Source organism: Pteropus medius, unplaced genomic scaffold, assembly GCF_902729225.1.
Source record: "Pteropus medius unplaced genomic scaffold, Ma_sr-lr_union100, whole genome shotgun sequence".
In the NCBI taxonomy this organism is placed as follows: Eukaryota; Metazoa; Chordata; class Mammalia; order Chiroptera; family Pteropodidae; genus Pteropus; species Pteropus medius.
The window spans coordinates 1,233,772-1,254,428 of NW_024347867.1; the positions used below are offsets into that span (position 1 = coordinate 1,233,772).

General features: G+C 32.4%; 1 protein-coding gene across 1 annotated transcript in view; it reads right to left on the reverse strand.

The window, feature by feature from the left end:
* Positions 1-20,657, reverse strand: part of NRK (Nik related kinase) — a 135,500-nt gene that overhangs the window by 18,902 nt on the left and 95,941 nt on the right. The window contains exons 13-21 of the mRNA XM_039879068.1: positions 19,483-20,656; positions 15,307-15,414; positions 12,859-12,926; positions 11,008-11,102; positions 8,381-8,475; positions 6,981-7,345; positions 4,618-4,945; positions 1,817-1,985; positions 1,206-1,361 (exon numbers count right to left, since the gene is read on the reverse strand). Coding sequence (XP_039735002.1) covers positions 1,206-1,361; positions 1,817-1,985; positions 4,618-4,945; positions 6,981-7,345; positions 8,381-8,475; positions 11,008-11,102; positions 12,859-12,926; positions 15,307-15,414; positions 19,483-20,656 — 2,558 coding nt within the window. The remainder of the gene's footprint in view (positions 1-1,205; positions 1,362-1,816; positions 1,986-4,617; positions 4,946-6,980; positions 7,346-8,380; positions 8,476-11,007; positions 11,103-12,858; positions 12,927-15,306; positions 15,415-19,482; position 20,657) is intronic.

Genomic DNA, 20,657 nt, shown 5'->3' on the forward strand with positions numbered 1-20,657 from the left:
CCCCCATATCCTAAGACACAGGAGAAAATCAGCAAAGTCATGTAAGAAAGAGTACTTCAGTGTCTTCTACTTGGAGACTGTTTGTGCTCCAAGGGTATAAGGAGTAAAGGCAAGAGTCTCTGCCTTCATTTGCCCATTGTGTCCTTTACCAGTTCCCTAAGTAAGGGCCAGGGGCAGGTTTAAGAACTGCATCTTCCTCCCGCAGGGGAAGCAGAGAGGAAGAAGAAAGTGCAATTTTGACTGTAATCTTTTATTTTTTAAAGAATTTTTCATAAATTATAAAAATGAGTTACTGGACATAAACTGGGTAGCTGCCAGACTGATATGATAATGAATTAAACTTGGCTTTCTTGTAATCTGACACATTACATTAGGAGAACTTTGAGGATGACGTGTTTTTCCCCCAAATTGTTTAATCTGTATAACTATAATGTCTGGTACATTGTTATATTTTTTAAAGATTTAATTGACTTTACTCAAAGATTCACAAATCAGGAAGCATCCCATCTAGTAAACAGAAAGGTGTTCTTACACTACTCTATTTTTAATTTGCAATTCTGTCCCTTGTTAAATTATACATTAAGTAAAATCTATGAAATTGCAAGTCAGAGGTTGGCATTTACTTTGAATTTCTCCCCTCCTTGTGTTCATTTATTCTGTTTCATTTATGACACAGACTGACTTGAGGTAAAATGTTACCTCAGCATGGCCAATATGGTTATATCTGAAACAAATTATTTTAAAAGTCTATCCAAGTTAAGACATTATAGAAGAAAATTTCTCTACAAATCTTCAAGATTATTTTAAAACAAGAACATCTAGAAATCTTTCTTGTAATATCTCATTAGGTATTATGCGATATACATTTCCTTAAATTAAAAATACTAAGCTCAAATTTTCAAAAAATCTTAACCTAGTCCAATTTTATATTCTAGTCCTGTTTATTCATGTTAAAAAGAAAAATAGAATAAAAAGGGGAGAAATCACCAATTCAAACATCAAACTTCATTCAGTGAAAATAAATAATCAAAAAGGATCAAATTAACTACTATACAAGTAAATACATTGTTTTTATTTGCTTAGTAATGATTTGGTAATAGCAAACAAATGTTTCATATCTATGATTTTTCACAACTTTTCCATGTAGATAAAATAAATATGTTATTTAAAAGAACAACAACTCAGTTTTAAGAAACCAAACTCACCCCACAAAGAACCACAGCATATCTCAGAAGCGAATTCCTTTTCATACATGTGGATTAGTGGTTTTTTACATACAGGAGAGACATATAGTGGGTTAACGTTGACTTCAGAGGGCTTTTTAGGTGATTTCTCAGTTACTTCCACTAATCCCGCATATACTGTGAAGAAGAGGAAGATATTTAGAGAAATTACTAGTGTATGCAACATATGAGCTTGAGTGTTTCCACAAATGAGCCACAGCCTAGAAAAGTTTCTTTTCCTTTATTGTATTTTATTTTTTACTGGAGGTATCATTTCTGTAACTCCTAAATCATCAGATAACAAAAATCATGATGGTTAAAATTCATTTCTGAATATGAATGTATTTTGAGTTACTATGATTAGATTGCAAAAAATATGCAGACGAGGAACTCAATTTCTCAAATTGTAGTTCAAATTTAGGTGCCATTAAGACTCAGTGAAGAGTAGATTCTTAAAACATACATCATCTGGATTTATGGCAACTGAATATCAGAATGATTTGATTCTTTTCAGCTCATGAACCAGTGGTCAAACGCTGGATTTAATATGTGAACAAATTGCAGCATTTTGAGATTATATTAAACACACTTACAGATGGCACTGGCAAAGTCAGCATTTGTAGCCCTCCCAGAAACGTTGGAAGGAGAAGTGTGGCTGGCAGAAAAACCTGATTCTGTTGATGCTTCTGATATGTTAATACTGTCATTCCCATCATTATGTGCTGCGGGTGCATTTGAAGCCTCACTTCTACCAACCGGCTCCTAAAAGATAGAAAATTGATTTTTACTTATTAGATTAACAGTGAGAGAAATATAATATGCCCAATGGTCATTTGAAAAATAGAATGCAAAATTTGTAACATCTATAATTCTGCATCCTTATAAAATCCACATTTACCAGATGAACCCAGCAATGTTATCAGAAGAGAGAGAAATAACCTATACTGAGACAATTGATGTCTGAGGAGAAATTCAAGGAGCTTGATGTCTTTAGCTATACAATTTTGGGACCAAAAATTTGTGGGATTTTTACTCTGCTAGGTATCTTATTTACAAATAATTGTGAATCCTTACAACAACCTCGAAATAATTATCTCCACTTCATTTATTAAAAACAAAACAAAACAAAAAAAACGAAACAAAAACTAAAGCTTATCAAAGTTAAATAATACATTCAAGGTCATAGAGATAAGTAAGGGGATCAGAGTTTGAAGTCAAACTGATTCCAAAGCTTATATTCAGCTGTACTATACCCAACAACCATTTGAAAAAATTAAAAGCACCAATGTGGGGGAATCAGTTCCACTTTTGAAATGGCAAAGCTAATGAATGAAAATCAACCAATACAAACTCAAAGAGTGTGAACATACTTCTCTAAGAATGTAGCCAGCTTCCATTAACTTATGGAGAAGAAACTCAAGGATAAAAGCCACAAAATGTGACAGATTTTGTGTGGAATGTGCTATATCCTATGGAAAAACATAACAACTGTTTTTGGTAAGCCTGTCTGTTGATAAGCATTTTTGTGCATTTAAACAGGGATTCTTGGCATTGAGAGAGTTGTGCTACTCTTTTAAAGACTTGTTTTTATGACTTTTCCAACCACAAAAGTGTTGTATGGCAAACATGACCTTTTTAAATTAAAAAAGAAAGGAAGATCCATTCACTCTGTAAATGTCAAAAACATTCCTTAAGATAACTGGAGATATCCAGGGATACTGTGAGAACTGTTTTAATGTCTTTAAGATAGGAAGGTAGGTAGGTACAGGTAGATAGACAGACAGAGACAGACATATTTTTCCACTGATACTGTTTTTCCATTGGAATCCATCTAGAGAGTTTCCTTCCTTCCTTTTTTTTTTTTTGTTTTCTTCCTTCATTGATTTCTTCCATAATTATTGTGTGCCTATCATAGACCAAGCCCTAGGCTGGACATGGGGGTTGGGTGAGTGGGTAAGAAAACTTAATCAAGAATGGATTAAATGTTGTTCCTGCATTTTAAGAGTTTACAATCTAGCATGACAGAAAAGCAAGTAAAAAAAAAAAACAAATTTCAATGTCATAAGCACTAAAATGAAACTATGGGCAAGATTATTGCAAGCACAGAGGAAGGGGTGTATAATTCTGTCTGAGAAAGTCAAAGGTGATATATGAGTTGGATCATGAAGGATGACTAGTTCACTAAGCAGAGAACAGGTAAGGGGGCAGCCTTACTGACAGAGTAAACAGCTTACACAAGGGTCCTAATTCATGAAAGAGCATGGCACCTTCTAAGTCAGTTTGTATAATAGGATGACAGGATGAGAAAGTAGATTGGCATGATCCTTTCCTGTCTGAAATCTTATCTATGTTTGCAGATATCTAAGTACTCCCCATTTATCAAGCATTAGTGTTCTAAAAAATCTTCTCTGTGATAATTCCTATTGATCTAGCATCTGTGAAGCTATTTGAGTATTTAAATACTGATTTATAAAGTCAGTAAACCTTTTGTGAATGACAAAATCATTATCTAGACACAGTTTTTTACTTAGGTTTTAATTGTATGTGTTAACAGTTCCTTTTAAAAATTAAAATAGAATCTAGCAATTCTACTCCAGCAATTCCACATCTACCAATTCTACTGCTAGATATATAGCCCAAAGAATTCAAAACAGGAACTCCAACAACAGATACTCGTATACCAATGTTCACAGCAGCATTATCCATGACAGTAAAAAGGTGAAAATAACCCGTGTCCATGATCAAATGAATGGATAAACAAAATGTGATGTATTCATACAATGGAATATTATTCAGTCTTAAAATAGAAGGAAATTCTGACACATGCTACAACATGGATGAATTTTGAAAATATTATGCTAAGTGAAATAAGCCAGACAGAAAAGGACAAATACTGTATGATTCTGTTTATATAAGGTGCCCAGAAAAAAAAATAGAATAGAGGTTACTAGGTATTGGGGGGAGAGATCACAGAGAGTTAATTGCTTAATTGTTTGGGACCCTAAAAATGTTCTAAAAATAAATAGTAGTAATGGTTGTACAAAATTGTGAATGTACTTATCCATTGATTTGTACACCTAAAAATGGAAAATTATGTTATGTATGTGTTAACACAATAAAAATTTCTTAGAAACAATATATTTGTGTTAAGAGACGCTATCCCAAACATGTGATTTGAGTAATAAAGGCAAACAAAGATGTTTTTGTCCCTCAAAGTAAATAGGAACCATCCAAATTAGAAGTAAAGATCTATCTACAGCTATACATAAAAATGTTTAAAGCTTTGGGATAAAAATTTAAAATATATGTAGGATGGTTGGAAACATGACATATCACATGAAGAAACACATTCACAAGAAGCGGAATTCATTCTCCTTTTCAAAGGGTGCATTACCTCATGTTGATGTTCAAAGTCCTGGGATGCTTGTATCTCCAATCCTGGACCATCTCTCTCTGAGCAATTTTCTCCTTCATTGAGTTCAAGGGCTTCACTCTCTTCATTGGTTCCACTGACTCTTCTACCTGCCTTGCCTCTTCTTCTGCTTTCTATATTGGCTTTATGTCCTTCATAGTCTCCAATAGCAGTATTGCCACCGCTGGCTGCATATCCTCCATGGCTTCTCCTGGCTCTCTGGCTTCCATTGCTGCTGCAGGTTTCTTCTCCTTCATCACTTCCACATCTAACATTTTGCTTCCAGCTTCCTCCTTTGCAATAGTGTGGCCTGATAACAAGATCCAGTTAATGACTGGTTGAGAGCCATGCAATAAAATCACATTTGAAAGCCAGCAAATTAAACAGAATTAGGATGTGCCTTATACATATATACTATCTCTATGCACATGTTTGCTCTATGTGAACATCACTGGTATGATACAAGAAAAATGCCACTATGTCCTTTCAATATTAAATGTTGAATTAACACCATAGCCACCATCAATTCTCTGACTGTATTTGAATGGAAGATGGAAGAGAACTTGAATCCTTTATTAGGAACACAGGTTGGTAGCAAGAATATTTTTTTTTCTTAAATAATAAAACATTTCATGCATTAGCAACTTCACAGCCACATGAATGATCAAGCTCCTATTCTTGGCTCAATCACAACATATTTGAATAGTTCTTCTTACAATATATCTAATGTATGCTGTTAGCATGTGCTTTGATTTTCTAACAAGTGCAATGATTGTTTTGCTACAGTATCCCATTGATTGTTCTACTACCACCAGGAAGTTCAGTAAAATAGATCTCATTAAGCTAAGACAGTAATTTTATTAGCTGCTAAGAACATGAAGTTTATCAAATGTCTCAGCGATCTTTTGCATAAGAGACATTATAAACATATACTTATTATAATTTGGCAACGGAATTCCTAGTAGACTTTTTAGTTGGCAAAAAATAAAAAAAAATGTTAAATGGTCCGTATTCCGTCATGTATATCTTCCCAATATCATTTAAATATTAACAAAACAATATATGGATTTTGACATTATAAAGCAAACAATTCTCCCACTGTTAATTATTTTTCTAAAAATGTAAAAATATGTTATAGTAACTAATCTTTGAAAGCAGTTTAAATACAAACCATAACCATATGTAAATATGAACACACGGGCTGTTTAGAGCAGAAGCAAGGAACTACATACACACACACACACACAGACACACACACATATATATATATATATTTACATATCATACATCACTATATATATACGTATGTGTGTGTATGTGTGTATATGTGTGTGTGTATAGCAAACAATTGATGGCATGTCAAAAACACTACTTCACTAAGTATAATCATTTTGGGTAGCTACTCTATAAGAAGATAAATTCAAATGAGTACTGAATTTAGGTACAGCAGCTTTCAGAATTCCAAATTCCAAAATAACTCCATGTTAGTAAGTTGCAGCTTAAAGATATCAAGTGAAAGTCAAGTTTGAGGTCATTTTTTTCTAGCAAATTTAGAGATTTTGCTCACAAATACTAGGGCTTCCTCTTACAGTTTTTAAGTAGCACACTACTAAATTTGTCACCCTATTTCTCATACTCATTGTCGTTTTACAGGGTAGGATGATTCAGCAGTATTAATGTTAAGAGAAAGAAGATATGCTATATACATACAATGGAATATTACTCAGCCATAAGAAAAGATGGAATACTGTCATTTGAGACAATATGAATATATCTTGAGATAATCACGCTAAGGGGAATAAGTCAAACAGAAAAGGTTGAAAACCATATGATTTTCCTCATATGTGGGATATAAAACTGAAAGCAAAAAATAAGCATGACAAACAAACAGGACATGAACAGTGGATTAGTGATTACCAGAGGGAAGGAGGGGAGAAGGGAGGTAGATAGGCATAAAAGGGGTCAAATATTTGGTGACGAAAAGATACCTAACTTTGAGTGGTGAACACACAATGCAATATATATGTGAATTGTACATTTGAAACTTATTTGACTTTGTTAATCAATGTCACCTCAATATTTTTTTAATAAAAAAAGAAACATCCAGGCAATTTCTGCTAAAGAACCTAACAAATACTTGAATGCTAATAAAGCACAATACATGAAAATGCAAAATTGTTTTGCATTAAAATAATTTTAAATCTATTATTGAAAGTTAAACATTTACCAATCTGCAAGTACAATTCATTCACCCTCTTAGTAATAAATTTTTAAAGTAAACCAAAGATGCAAATAGTTTTAAAGTTATAAAACATGAATAGTGCAAGTAACCCAGAAAAACCAACCTTGGCCAGCTAGAAGCATCATCATGATTACTGTCTTTGTCATCAACAGCTTCATCATTGCCATCATCATCATGGTCTTTACCAACATCATTAGCCTGAACAACCTGAATATCCAAGACATCATTGCCATTGTCATGGTAGTAGGTATCTTCATATGCATCATTAGAATCATCATCATCACCATCAGTAACAGCACCAGCATCATAGACTTTAACATAATCATCATTTTCTTCAGGTGGATGAATGACAGGTGCAGGAGTTAACCAATCATTCCGGAAGATTTCAGAGAGTGCATTGTAGCCTACCCATTCATTTGTCAAGTAAACAGGGGGTGATATTTTTCCTACTTTAAATCCATCTGGAACCTGTGTGCATGAGAAAGATTAATGTTATCTCTAGTAGCCTTTTATTTTCTTCTAGATTGGAAGTTTCCAAGCTGACGATATTTTAAAATATATTTTCAATTGAAATGAAGATGCTCTCTCAGTTGATAAAGCCAACATTTTTGTGAGGATGAGATGGAAAAACCCAATCCTCAGGCTGTGATCATTCATGGCCTTTATGGATCACAAGGGAAAAAATTTACTCACTTTTTTTTTTTATTACTCCTACTTGTTTTCTGAGGAATAAACATTTGGTTTTGGTGCTGGAGAGTAGAACAGATGATTTGATGCTCTATAGAAATATAGTCACTTTTTCCTTTCCTTTTAGCCTCTGACACTGGGATTAATATATAGCTCTTAAAATCGATGTGGAAATTTCTTAGCTTTACACAACATAGGTTGTTTTATATAACGTAGGTTGTTTTAAAGTAACTCGCATACTTATAAAAAGCATATTAATATAAATTCACCTTCAAATATGCTATGTGTCATGTAAGCAACCCTTAGGCAAACTGAAAGGGATATGTATATGGTAGGGTAGGGGTAATTACAAAAGTAAAATAAAATAATCTAAAAGCACACTACAAAAATAATTTGAAGACTTTTATTCATGCAGTTAGAGGGTATTTTATTTTTAATTAATTTTTTTATTTTTATGCATTGCCTCATCATCCAAGAAATTATATTAGACAAAAATGGAGCATCTAGATTCTACTCCTTAATTTGAGATTATCTTCTACAAGTAGCTTTTTATTACTCCTCTCTTGTGTTCTGACACAAGAATGTAAAAATAAAATATTTTATGATCAATGGAATGTTTTTTATTGCAAATTTAATTTTTAGATTTCATATTCTGCATAATCACATAGCCATTGAAATCTACCTATAAAAAGATTAATTTAAAAATTAAACACTTTAACCTTTCCCTCAAGGAAAGATAAAAATACGTAAATCAAATGAAATTGAAAATGAAAAAGAGCAGACATAAATATATTAGGAGTTAGGGTGGAAACCTACATGAACATCAAGCAGCAAATTCTGATCAATAGTAGAATATGGTGGTGATGACTGGGACCTCCTCCCAATCACGGGACTCTCTTCCTCGGAAGATTCTACGGAATGCCGAAAAGATAGATATTAGTAACTGTGATGATCAGAGCCATTGCCTTCATATCCCTTGGTATTTTTTTTTGTAGACTCTTTCCAGTCAGAAAATATTACCTGATAAGTTCTCATGGGGCCAGGATCCTAGATTCTGTTTTCAGGTTTATGCTGTCTGTAGAACTACATGATTTTTTCTGTTTTCAATATTAAGGGTACACCTGCTAAGTACTTCTATCTGTGTAAGAAGGTACACAGTGATACTGGTAGACCAATACTTCTATTGAAAAAAAAAGATCAAGAATAGGAAGGGCTGGGTGGTACCACTGGCCTCCCATACTAACCAGTAGAAAAAGATTTCAACAGTGTGTTAGAAGATGATAGATTAGATGAAATTCTCAAAAGGAGAGTTGACTCTGCAATCTTAATCACTTTATTTACACTCAAGGATACAGCCTTAAGTATTTCAATACAGATGAGAAGTGAACAGCTAAAAAGAGACAAAACAACCTTTTTATAAAGCCGAGAACCTTTCTATAGGGGTGCTGTGCAATATAACTTTCTGCAGCAATAGAAGTGTTTCGTATCCTTATTGTCCAATACAGTAACCACTCGTCACAAATGACTATTGAGCATTTGAAATATGGCCAGTGTGCCTGAGAGATTTACTTTATAATTTTATTTAATTTTTAGTTTAGTTTTAATTTTAATACCCACATGTGGCTAGTTGCTATCAAAACGCACAGATCAATTGTATAGTGTAAATACTTCCATTTAAAATCCAAATTTATCTGGATAGAAATATGGATTTTTGAAATTAAGAGTTGTGTTATAGAAAATAACACCCGTGATTAAAATCCAGTGGGAATATTTAGGGCCAAATATCAGTAGATCAGGGTGAGTGTATTTAGAAAAAGCTTCACTAAGGTGACAGGTCTCTGTTTATTGTTTTTCTGTGCCTTGAATTTTAAAGATAAATAGTACTATCCCTCTTTTATTTACAACCTTGATGTATATAGCCAAAGTATAAGCACTCCAAATCCAGAAATCATATATTTGCATACATTGCTATTTTTTGAGAATATTACACTGAACACATCCTATAATTTGTGTCCGCAACTTCCAGCACTGTTTTACTTTTGCAGTTTCTTAACTCTCTGCAGGAAACCATTTTCTCTCAAGTCTCTTGATACATTATTAGGTTAAATAAGAAGTTTGGATGAGTGTTTGAGATTTTGAGGCAAATTTATAGTAAGGTGCTCTGATTTCCTGCATAATGAAGTATGCAATTTCATGAGGACTTCAAATGGTCTATGTAGTACACACAATAAAATAATAGAATTTCAGAGCTGAAAAGAACTTTATCTATTATTTACACAAATGCTATTCATATCATTCTTCCTCTTACCACTGTTCATGACTGCTTTGGGGCCAAAGATTCGCTTATTTAAAAAAAAAAGAATATGAATAAACCTTAAATTTTTAGTTGTTTGCTCAATATTAGTGAAATTGCCCTAGGTGAACCAGAAAGATTCTAGAGTGAAAATCCCTAAAGTCACTCTTCACACAGGCTTATCTTATTTCTCAAAAGATAATATTTCTGCACAAGGACACTACAATTTAAAATAATTTTGGCATTAACTGAGTCTCATAAGAATGGGGTTTTAAAGTTCAGATCTTTCGATATCTGATTTTAAACTTGTATATCCTTTACATTATTAACATTTAAATAAAATTATTAATCAACTAATTATTTACTAATTAATTAACTAATTATTAATTATATAGTACACCTATATATCCTCCTTATTATTAACATTTTAATAAAATCTGTATGCTACATTTTTACAGGGACTCAGGCATTTTGTCCTTGCTTAACTTAGATTTCTTAAAAGTAGATAATACTACATTTTATGATCCAAGGCATAACTTTTGGCTTTGTTTATCCAGTATTTTACAAACCTATAATAAATTTAAACTTTCTCAACAGCATATCATATAATAAAACCCTTATTTGAAATTCATATCACAATTTGTGAAGTTACTTTCTGTTTTTATTAATTTTTCATGTAGTAAACACATCAATTTGTAACATTTAGAAATGTTTATAAGATACCTTATATCTTTTATTTTGGGAGGTGAAATAACAAACTGATAAATAAAACACTTGCTCACCACTAATTCATCTAATATTTCAATATTCTAAAGATTGCCTATAAATTTTAGCCCATTGGAGAGGCCTCTCCCAAGTTTCTTTCCTATATTTTTCACACGTGTTATAGAAACTACAGTTGACATACCCGGCCTCTCTAGATACTTTCCTGGCTACTACTCAATTGAAAGAAGAAACTTCAGAAAAATTTGTTTCCATTTCTCATAGGTCACGACTGACCACCTAATTGCCAAATCAAATGGCCTCCTGGTCTTAATCCTAGTTGGCCTCCCTGACACCTTTGAATAATTTCTTGTTGAAATTTTTTCTTGACTTCTGCAATATAAATTGTGAAACATTATCTCCAAGTTTTGACTGTGCCTTTACTCACCTGATGTTGCTAGGAAATTCTGAAGATTTTGCGAACTCCTTTGTCTGGTTTCAATGGGCTTCTGAGCTTGTTCCAAAAGAGACCGCTGAGGAACACTAATAAAAACACAGAGAAGTACATGCCATGTCTTAACATTCATAAAGAAATGTACAACTCAACATCAAGACCAAAAAAAAGTTTTAAGTATACGGGTATATATCAAACTGAAAAAATGTAGCACTTAAGTAATATTTTCCAATTTACCCCAGACCTGCTATTTTATCTAGAACAGTGAAACAATTTCCAAAATATAAAAAAAAGTGTTTCCAAATAGTTTGTTTCTTTCACAAATCATATTTACTTCTAAAAATTCCTATAAATCTTTGAAAGTAAATATTCTGATATTATTATTACCTGGGTAATGCAGCAATAAACATAACTTTATAGTGTATGTGAGGATTTCAGTATGATAAAAAAGCTAAGTAATTGTCATGTCAAATATTCTACTATTATCATCCTGATATCAAATGCTTAGAATCCATGTTTTTAGAATCCATGTTTTTTTTTTTTAACATCCGGTTTTTGATATAGTTACATCTATAGATGCATAGAACACTTTAGTTTTTACTAATCAAATTCAGGGAATATTTAGAAAGTTTTTTGGACCACTGCTGCTAAATTTTTTAGTTGCTTTGGGATTTCTGTATAGGAAGGACAATATTGATTTAGATCTGGAACAGACAATAGTCTTTCCTAAGACCCAAAATTTCAGGAAAGAGTCAAGTTGCACTTTAATCAATTTTATAAATTTAACCATATTTAAAGTTAATATATTTGTTATTAATAAATTAGAAAATTTTTTGGTAATATGATTAATCAATTCTGTTTTAATAGGTATATTGATTTTTATATATTGATTTTATTAACAAAACACCCATGATACCAAAAACAGATACACAAAACTAAACTGGTTCCTCCTTTTGTGCTCAGAAGGACCACGATAACTCATTCATTGAATGCAGAGAAAGAGAAAGTGTCTAATTTTCCAAGATTTCTACACATCATTTAAATTTAAGGACATAAATATATGGACTTTTAAACATAACGTTGTAGGAATATACATACTGCATACTACCAACTCTCTCTTTATAGAATATTTATTAAGCAATGACTATATTCAAGATATGTCAAATATCTTGAATATAGTCATTGCTTAATAAATAGTCACTGAATTACTGAGTAAATGAATATAAGCTAAGTTCTATCTATCATTAGTTGGGATTGGGGGGATATGAATTTCAAGGAAAATCTACATAAAAATTTAGCTCTCAAATATAAAACATTGCATATAACATCTAAAATACGAACCATGATCTTTGAAAATTACTGAAGATCCCCAATATTACAGAGATAAAAATATAACTACTAGTATAAACTATCATTGATATAATATTTAGTTTTAGATTGGATTTTCCCTATAGGTCATTTCAGGCTTACATATTCTGTGGCATTAGCTTCAGAGGTCAGAGATTATTTGTGTGTGTTTTATCATGCAGTGAATGATCAGGTACTGCATAACAAAATGTATAATTGAAGTACATAATACATGTGAAATTACACATTGTCTCATTGTAAATTACTAATTGAAAGCTGTCAAAAAATTCTTGTTGTTTATTTCATTAAATTGGTGATCTTACCAGCTAATTATCAAACTAAGTGACACTGAGATTGCATTATTTAAATAATGGCCATTGACATTGTTATTAATATTTAAATTTTAACTTCACACTGAACTTAATGCCAAATAAATAAGCTTTAATTTTTCATGATAGTAAATTGTGAGTAATTTGAATATACAAATCAGAGACATACCTTGAAGAGAACGTGATGCAGTGTGAATGATCCTGGTTATAAGGCATAGAAGTAGATCTTTCTTGGATCTTAAATACACAATGCAATACTTCAACAGAATTCTCCATCATAAATTCTTCTGAGTTATTAATTTAATGGAAAATACCATTCTTTATATAGAGATATTTTCCTAAAAATCTAACTTGTAAAATCTGATTTTTATAAATAGATCATATTTCCATAATTACTTATAACATTAGAACTGCTTAACCATAATTTCTGATATCCTTGAATTTTAGTATAATAACAGATTATGTAGGTCATGTAATCAAATGTTCTCATTTTATTATTGAGGAATCTGTAGCCCAGAGGAAAATGATTTTTTAAATAATTTTATTAACCTTACTACACTATTTATTTCTCTATGTAGTGACTTAACAAGACTGTCTTTACACTCCAACAGACAGATAAGTAAGAAGAGAAAAATGCTGTCAGTAATTCACATGTTTTGCTAATGAGCATTTTCAAATATAACCAGATGTTTTGCAGTATGCAAGATAAGCATCTGATTGACATTTTCCACTTTCAATTCAGATACCTGGCATCATATTGACTCAGTTTAGACTTCTTGGTTCATGAAGATGATCTCAGAAAGTTTACTGACACTAATAAACCAGAGGCCAAAACTGCTCAGAAGAGATAAAGGCCAAAAATAAGAAAGGCTAACATCTAATATGAACTGGCTGTATATGGTCTGAAAAATAGAGAGAGGAAATGATTAGTAAGAACAGCATATTCTAAGGCAAATAATGTATTCCAAACCTATCAGACACAACTCATTATATTTCCTGCTTAAGGTGCCACGTTTAAGGTAATAATTGTTATCTGAGATTAAAGGTAAAATCATCATTTAATAAGGCAGAGAGGGAGATATATTGCCAGTTGTAACTAATTAATACAATCCAGCTTACGTTTCTTCTGCCAGTGGTTGGTATTTATAAAACAATACTTTATTATTCACTTCAGAGGACTATTAGTATCAGAAAAAGCATGTCTAAAAAGGATAGGAAAGACATCATATCCTTGTCTATGAAAGACATCATAGTAGACTGCTGTGAAGTATTTTGAAGAAAGAAATATAGTGATATTGGGCCCCTGTGCTGGTTAAAAACAACAACGAGACTCCTGGCCCACTATCAGTAAGGCAAAAAAAATCTGAGTTCTTCACCCATCCACCTAGTCGTCCTTAGTGATGAAGAAAGTTTTAGATGATTAGCTGTTAGAAATGCTGGCTATGATGATACTAATTTGTCCAGGAATTGAAAACTGCAACTTGAGCCTCAACAACACCATGTGCTAAACATCTATTAATATAGTTGTGAAAACAAAACCCATCCTGGACACCAGGACTGACTTGATTATCCACAGATTTGATGAACCAAACCCTGTCATAAACTGCATCCCAGAACTGAGAGGATAAAGGAAAAAGGTATGTGTAATTGAGTATAAAGAGATCCTAAGACCAAAAAGTTTAAGAACCACTGATCTAGGCATTTATTAATGACACTTATTAATATTACAAGCTGAAATATCCAGTTTTTCATAGGTGATATTTTTACATAAAAGAATAACTCAGAAGACAAATTATGATTATTCAACTTGGATATGTGGCAGGCATTTTATTTAAAATCAGTGAAGTAAGCCTGTCAATTCAAGGAATAAAAAACTGATGTCATTTGTTAGCAATAGTAAAATTGAGCTTTCAAGTGAAAATTAAAATTTTAAACTCATATATATCACCATGCACTTGACAGCTTAACAATACCCAATATTTGTTATGAAATTGATGGTGATATTAACAAATGTTGTTATTTGATGTTGTATAATAAAATGTGTAAACATTTGGAAAGATCTACATACATAGAGAACCAATATGTTCCAACTGATCAATGCATGAAGATACAAAATCATGCATAAGCAAAACACCTATTCATAGTACATGAATTTTAACATTACCAAATATACAAAATTTCAATTATATTGTATTAGATTCCATTTCTCTAGTTTTGGTGTATTAGCAAAGAATTATCTGAAAAGAATTCTCCCTTTTAAACTATCTATATGTGAGAAGCTAGCTTTTACTCATACTTTAACCTAAACAACATATGGCAGCAGATTAAATTCAGAAGCAGATATGAGAATCCAGCAGTTTTCCCATAAGCAAAATGGATAACAGTTATTTTTCATTAAAAAATTGTTTCTTAGGTAAACATATAATAGTTTTATTATTTTAAGTGAATTAATAAATATTTTAATTTTTTGTTTTAGTTTTTAACACATTACATATTGAATGGCACGATCCATGTAAACAAAAGTTTTCTGAGGTCTTCACTATTTAAGAATATAAAAAGTTTAAGAACCACTGTTCTAGGCACTTATTATCACAGCAACACACATTTTGAAACTTACCTCATTTCCTTTAGGATTTGGGATGTATAGCTGCAATGGTTCTATTTGGACTTCAGCCTGAATACATTGACATACTTCATCATTGTCTGATGATTCATCTTCTTTGTCCTTTTGAAACAAAAAAGGAAAATAAATATTTTAATTGTTGTTAGAATGCAAATGATAGGAGCAATTCCATCATCCTGATGTATAATATAAAGAAATAATTTTCAAACATAAAATTGATTTAAACCAGTAGTTTATTTTTTTAAAAAAACTTTTAGATTAGATTTTTATTTCTGATATTTGGTGCATATATTTTTGTTTTTCCTTTTGCTAATAGTGGAAATTAAAGACCCTATTTTTAAAATCATCTTTATACTTTGTTAATTTGGTTCTTGGTGGTCAACCTCTTGTTCTCTTTATGTGTCATTCTGGAGTTGATGAATCTTTCTTACAGCTTTTAATTTCTGTCCCTTTTGCATGTATATATCATTTTCTTTACTACTTCCCTATTTTCAATGATATCCTCTTGAAATCTTTAGATTATTTTCCCATTACTCTTGCTTTTAAGTATTTTTTTATTTCAGGTTCAAGTGCATCTTTACGTTATTTTTACACTAATATGTATTATTATATGTAATATGTAATATTTTATGTAATATGTAATATGTATTATGTATTATTTACACTAATATGTAAATGTTAACAATCATAAAATAGAAAGTAGAATCAAACAGCTCTCCCTGAATATCTGGTTTTACGTAGCTTCTTTGAGTATTCTAGTAGTTTTTAATAGGTTTTGGATCTCTTTCAGAATCTAAGAAATGTTCCAGATTTTCCATAGAAAACTGTACACAGACACACATGTCCACATATATTTTCAGAGGGATCATTGACCATTTGCAGTTCATTTATTAGACCCAGGTTAAGAATCTCTGGTCTAAAGCTTAACTCATAACCTCAAACTGTTACATTTAGTATGCAGTTATAATTACAAGGTTTGGTCCTCTTGTGCAGTTGAAGATCTGTAATACAGTGGTACAAATATTTCTCCCTAATTGAGCCCTGGGATTTTACAAAGTTTCTGTTTTCATATTTAAGCTGATCAATATTATTTCTTCTACTCAAAGAGAGTAATGATAATGTGTTTTCTTTGCTTCTTTCTGGTGAATCGAAGCACTCATATATGTTTCTAAACTCTAATAACTTTTCAGGTATTTCAAAAGACCTATGACTTTGACTACATTATCAATAATTTACTTTTCCTTTACATTTTCTTAAAGAAACACACATAAAGGTATAAATGTCTGTACAATATACTAGGGTCATGAGATTAGTAACTATTTTTTGTTGACTTTTTCTTCTATTTTAGAGTAGCTTTTCACATACATATTTAAAACAGTAAATGATAATAAGTATGCATGTACTACTAATACTATGAGTTTTGAAGAGATGCATAAAAGTCTTTTTCACAAATGTAAAACCCATTAGATTCAGTTGTTACTAGAGTCCATTGAGAAAAGTCACTAGTATTTTTTTTTCATTTTTATAACATTATTATATGTAACTTATAATTATATAATTATCACTTATAATTAAAGAGCCATTTAAAATGGAATAATTTCTGAAATTAATATGGTTTATTGGTCAGGGCTACCTACTTATCTTACAAAAATAAGTAATAAAAAATAGGTACCTTAATTATTTATGCATTTCATGCATTTTGACAATAGATTTAATTCTAATTGACTATACATCACTTCTAGCCAGTGCTTTCATGTGAACAATTTCTGGAGTAGTTTCCTATATAATATGATCTTGCTTAAGTTATCCACATCTAACCAACAATATTCTAAATGACTAATGTTGTAATTTACTGTGGTAATCACAGTACTACTTCTTTCAGTCCAGAATTTTTTTTCTTGACCTTATATGCATTTTATAGGGTTTTAATTGTGGTATCATATATTTTAGTAATGTCTAACCTTGGAATTGATAGAGGATGATCTAAGAAGAGTTTTATAGTTTTCTATTTCAATTAGAGATTTTTTGGTGACCTTTTCAGCAACAGTAGCACTTATTTTCATATTCCCCACACCCAAAATAAGGCATGCACAATTACGAAGATATGACTTCAAGATAAAAATAATTATTTAAGTTTTCTTACGGGTCCACTGTTTCTACCATATTTTGTTTAAAAAAACAACAACTATTTTTGAACCATTTCATTAATAATAAAAAAAAAAACTAACCCCTTCTCAGACTTTGGCAAGCATACCTTCTTTCTGAGTCCCCTGGTGAAGATAAAGAAAGAGAAGGAAAGAAGATATTCTGCATCATCGGACCTAATAATATCAACAACACTACCATTATGAGCACTATAGAATGAAATCATGCTTTTTCTGAGAAATTATCTTATTTAATTCACAAAAAATTCTTTAGAATGGTCGTTGTATCTCCATATTAGAGATAAGGAAATTGATTTTCAGGAAGGACAAGTAGCTTCCCCTAAATCCATCAGCATGTATGATAAAGAGCTAAGATTTGAACCCAAGGTCATCTGACTTAACAATGCATACTGCTCATTAATTCATTTCATTGCATCATGAACATGATTTAATGAATATGAAGTAGTAATTGGTTTTCAAGTCTGGTTAGTTCATTATGATGACATAAATCAATATTTATTGCCAGAAGTGTTTCTTTTCATTTCTGGGTTTTCCTTAATGCATATATATATAGATGTCACTTCCATACTTTAACAATGTAATCTACTGAACCTATCAGCATGCTTATATAGAAGCATTTTGCATTTATTACTAGAATCATTAGTAGTCGCATTATCTTGATTCAGTGTCAAATGTTTTCTCTCATTATCAAAGAAGTAGCAAGGTCTCAAGAAGTTTGACCTTTTTGTCATTAGCATTTTAGACTCCTTAATTTCAGGTAAATATCACCATTCTGGTCTCATACCTTCCCTTCTCTATCTGGTTTCTTTCCCTCACCATCTCCCACTTTTTGGGGGAGTAGACAATCATTTCCCCTTTTGGGCCTTTCTTCTTTTGCTGCTTTTACTTTTTCTCATGTTAAATATGTCAGGGAAATAGCATTTGTTTAATTGGCTTAATGGACATAAACCAAAAGACTCCCTTATCCAGACATTCAGACAAGGTTCACTTATAATTACTACATTCATTACTATTAGGTAAGTGGATGTTTATACCAGGGTTTAATATAAGATTCTCACAATGATTCCTTTTATGTAAATGGCTGTTGTGAAGCATTAGAAAACAACTACTCTCCTAATCTTATTGACCTCATTAATTTGCTTATGAAACCCTCAAACCTTTCATCATCAGATTAGATTTGCCAGATCGAATTCATAGACTCCAGCCAAATTACATCCACTTATATTAGAAAATTGTGAAAGAATAAAGTTTTATTGACTATTCCAAAATAAGATAAAGAAATTAACATATTTCATTCTACATTTTGAGAGAGTGCAGAGACATATTTGTAAATTGTGTCATGTTCTATGCAGCCACTTCACTGGATAATTATGTAAAATGGTTGGAAAATTAGTGAGACAAGTCATACATATGGTAACTATATACAAAATATTTTGGAAACTGCTTTTCCTGCTCATTTTAACTGCTTTTCCTGCTCATTTTAACCTTGATTTAAACACTTTGAAGTACAAATATTAGTGCATTTCACTTAAATTATGCAGTTCAACATTTCATGAGAAGAAAGAGCAAATATATTGACTTAGAGGTTAGAGGAATGAGACCCAATTTGTTTTTTGTTTATTTTCAGTACATTATATTGGAAATTTTAGACTTTAAAAGTAATTTTTAAAGGTCCAAATAGTAATTTTAAACATGCATATGGTTTCCTTTTATTTGTTAAGGGAATAAGAGGTAAAAAACAAACAAACAAACAAACAACAACAAACAAACAACTTATAATTAAAGCTATATCTCCAGAGAGATATTAAGCAGTTATCTGGATCATTTGAGGAAATTTTTCTTTCTCAAACTTAGTGACAATTATTTGGGGATTTCAGGATAATTTATTTGAAGCACAAATTATTTAATCTAAATATTTCATTTGGGTTTTACAGAGGGAAAACATAAATATGAGCTACCATATTTTCTCTGCATATTTGGCTCAGTAAAACTACCAGAAACTTACATTTGCAACTTGTCTCAATTCTTCCTCATGTTGATTAAATATATCCTCCCATCTGCGCTGGCGCCTTCGCCTGCAGGCTTCTAAATCTGAGAGCTCAAACTCTTCAGTTCTCCGTGATAATTTTGCCCGGAACCGCTTTGGTGATAGTCTTTTTGCTAATGCCTGCCTTAGACTACAAACCTTTGATTTTTTCTTCTGAGCCTGTTCTGGTTGAGAGTAAAACATGTTTGATGACAGGTTTTCCATCAGGGTTTGTAGTGGACCAAGTGGCTTTGAGTTATGAGAATTTGGTGCTCGAAGTAAGTCTCTTGATAGTCCCTCTATCAGTGCTTGAACTGAGTCAACTGCTTGTGGAGGCTCTGGTGCCCAGGCCTGTGCTTGAGGTGACTCTTTAGTTTGCTCCTCTACTGGTATGAGTACCTGAGTATCCAAATGTAGTGGCAACAGCACGTGGTGATTCTGTGACAATAGAGGCAGGAACACCTGCGCATGTACTCGTAATGACTCAGGTTCCTCTGCCTCAATCTCTGCCTGTGTGGGCTCAGCAGCCTCTTCCTGTCTGTCTGGCTGTTCAGGTATCTGGTTCTGCTCCAGCTGCTCTTCAGGTACCTGGTTCTGCCACTGCTGTTGTTCAGAGGCCTGTCCTTGCCTTTGTTGTTGTTCAGGTACCTGATCTTGCCCCTGAAATTCCTCTGGTATCTGGTCCAGATCCTGTGGCTCTTCTGAGGCCTGGGGCTGAGCCTGAGCCTGAGCCTGCTGCTCTTTGAGTATCTTGGCCTGTAGCTGTAGAGGCCTAGGTGCCTTAACCTGAGCCTGTAGTGGCATGAGCATCCAGGCTGCCCTCCGTAGTCGTGGAGGTGCCTTAATTGGCATCTGTAAAGGCTTAGATGTCTTAGCCTTAACCTGAACCTGTAGTGGCATGAACACATGAGCTGCCCCTTGTAGTCGCTGAGATGCCTGGGTTTGCCCCTGTAGAGATCTAGGTACATTGTCCTGAGCCTGTAGTGGCATGAACACCCTGGCTTCTCCCTGTAGATCCTGAAGTGCCTGGACCTGTGGCTCTTCTCGATCTGGTAACCACCTTGGCTGAGAGGGTTCTCCATGTAGGACTCTAAGTGGTCTGCATCTACTGCTGGTTGGCAGTCTCAGAAGCTCATGAGTACAAGAAGGTCCTC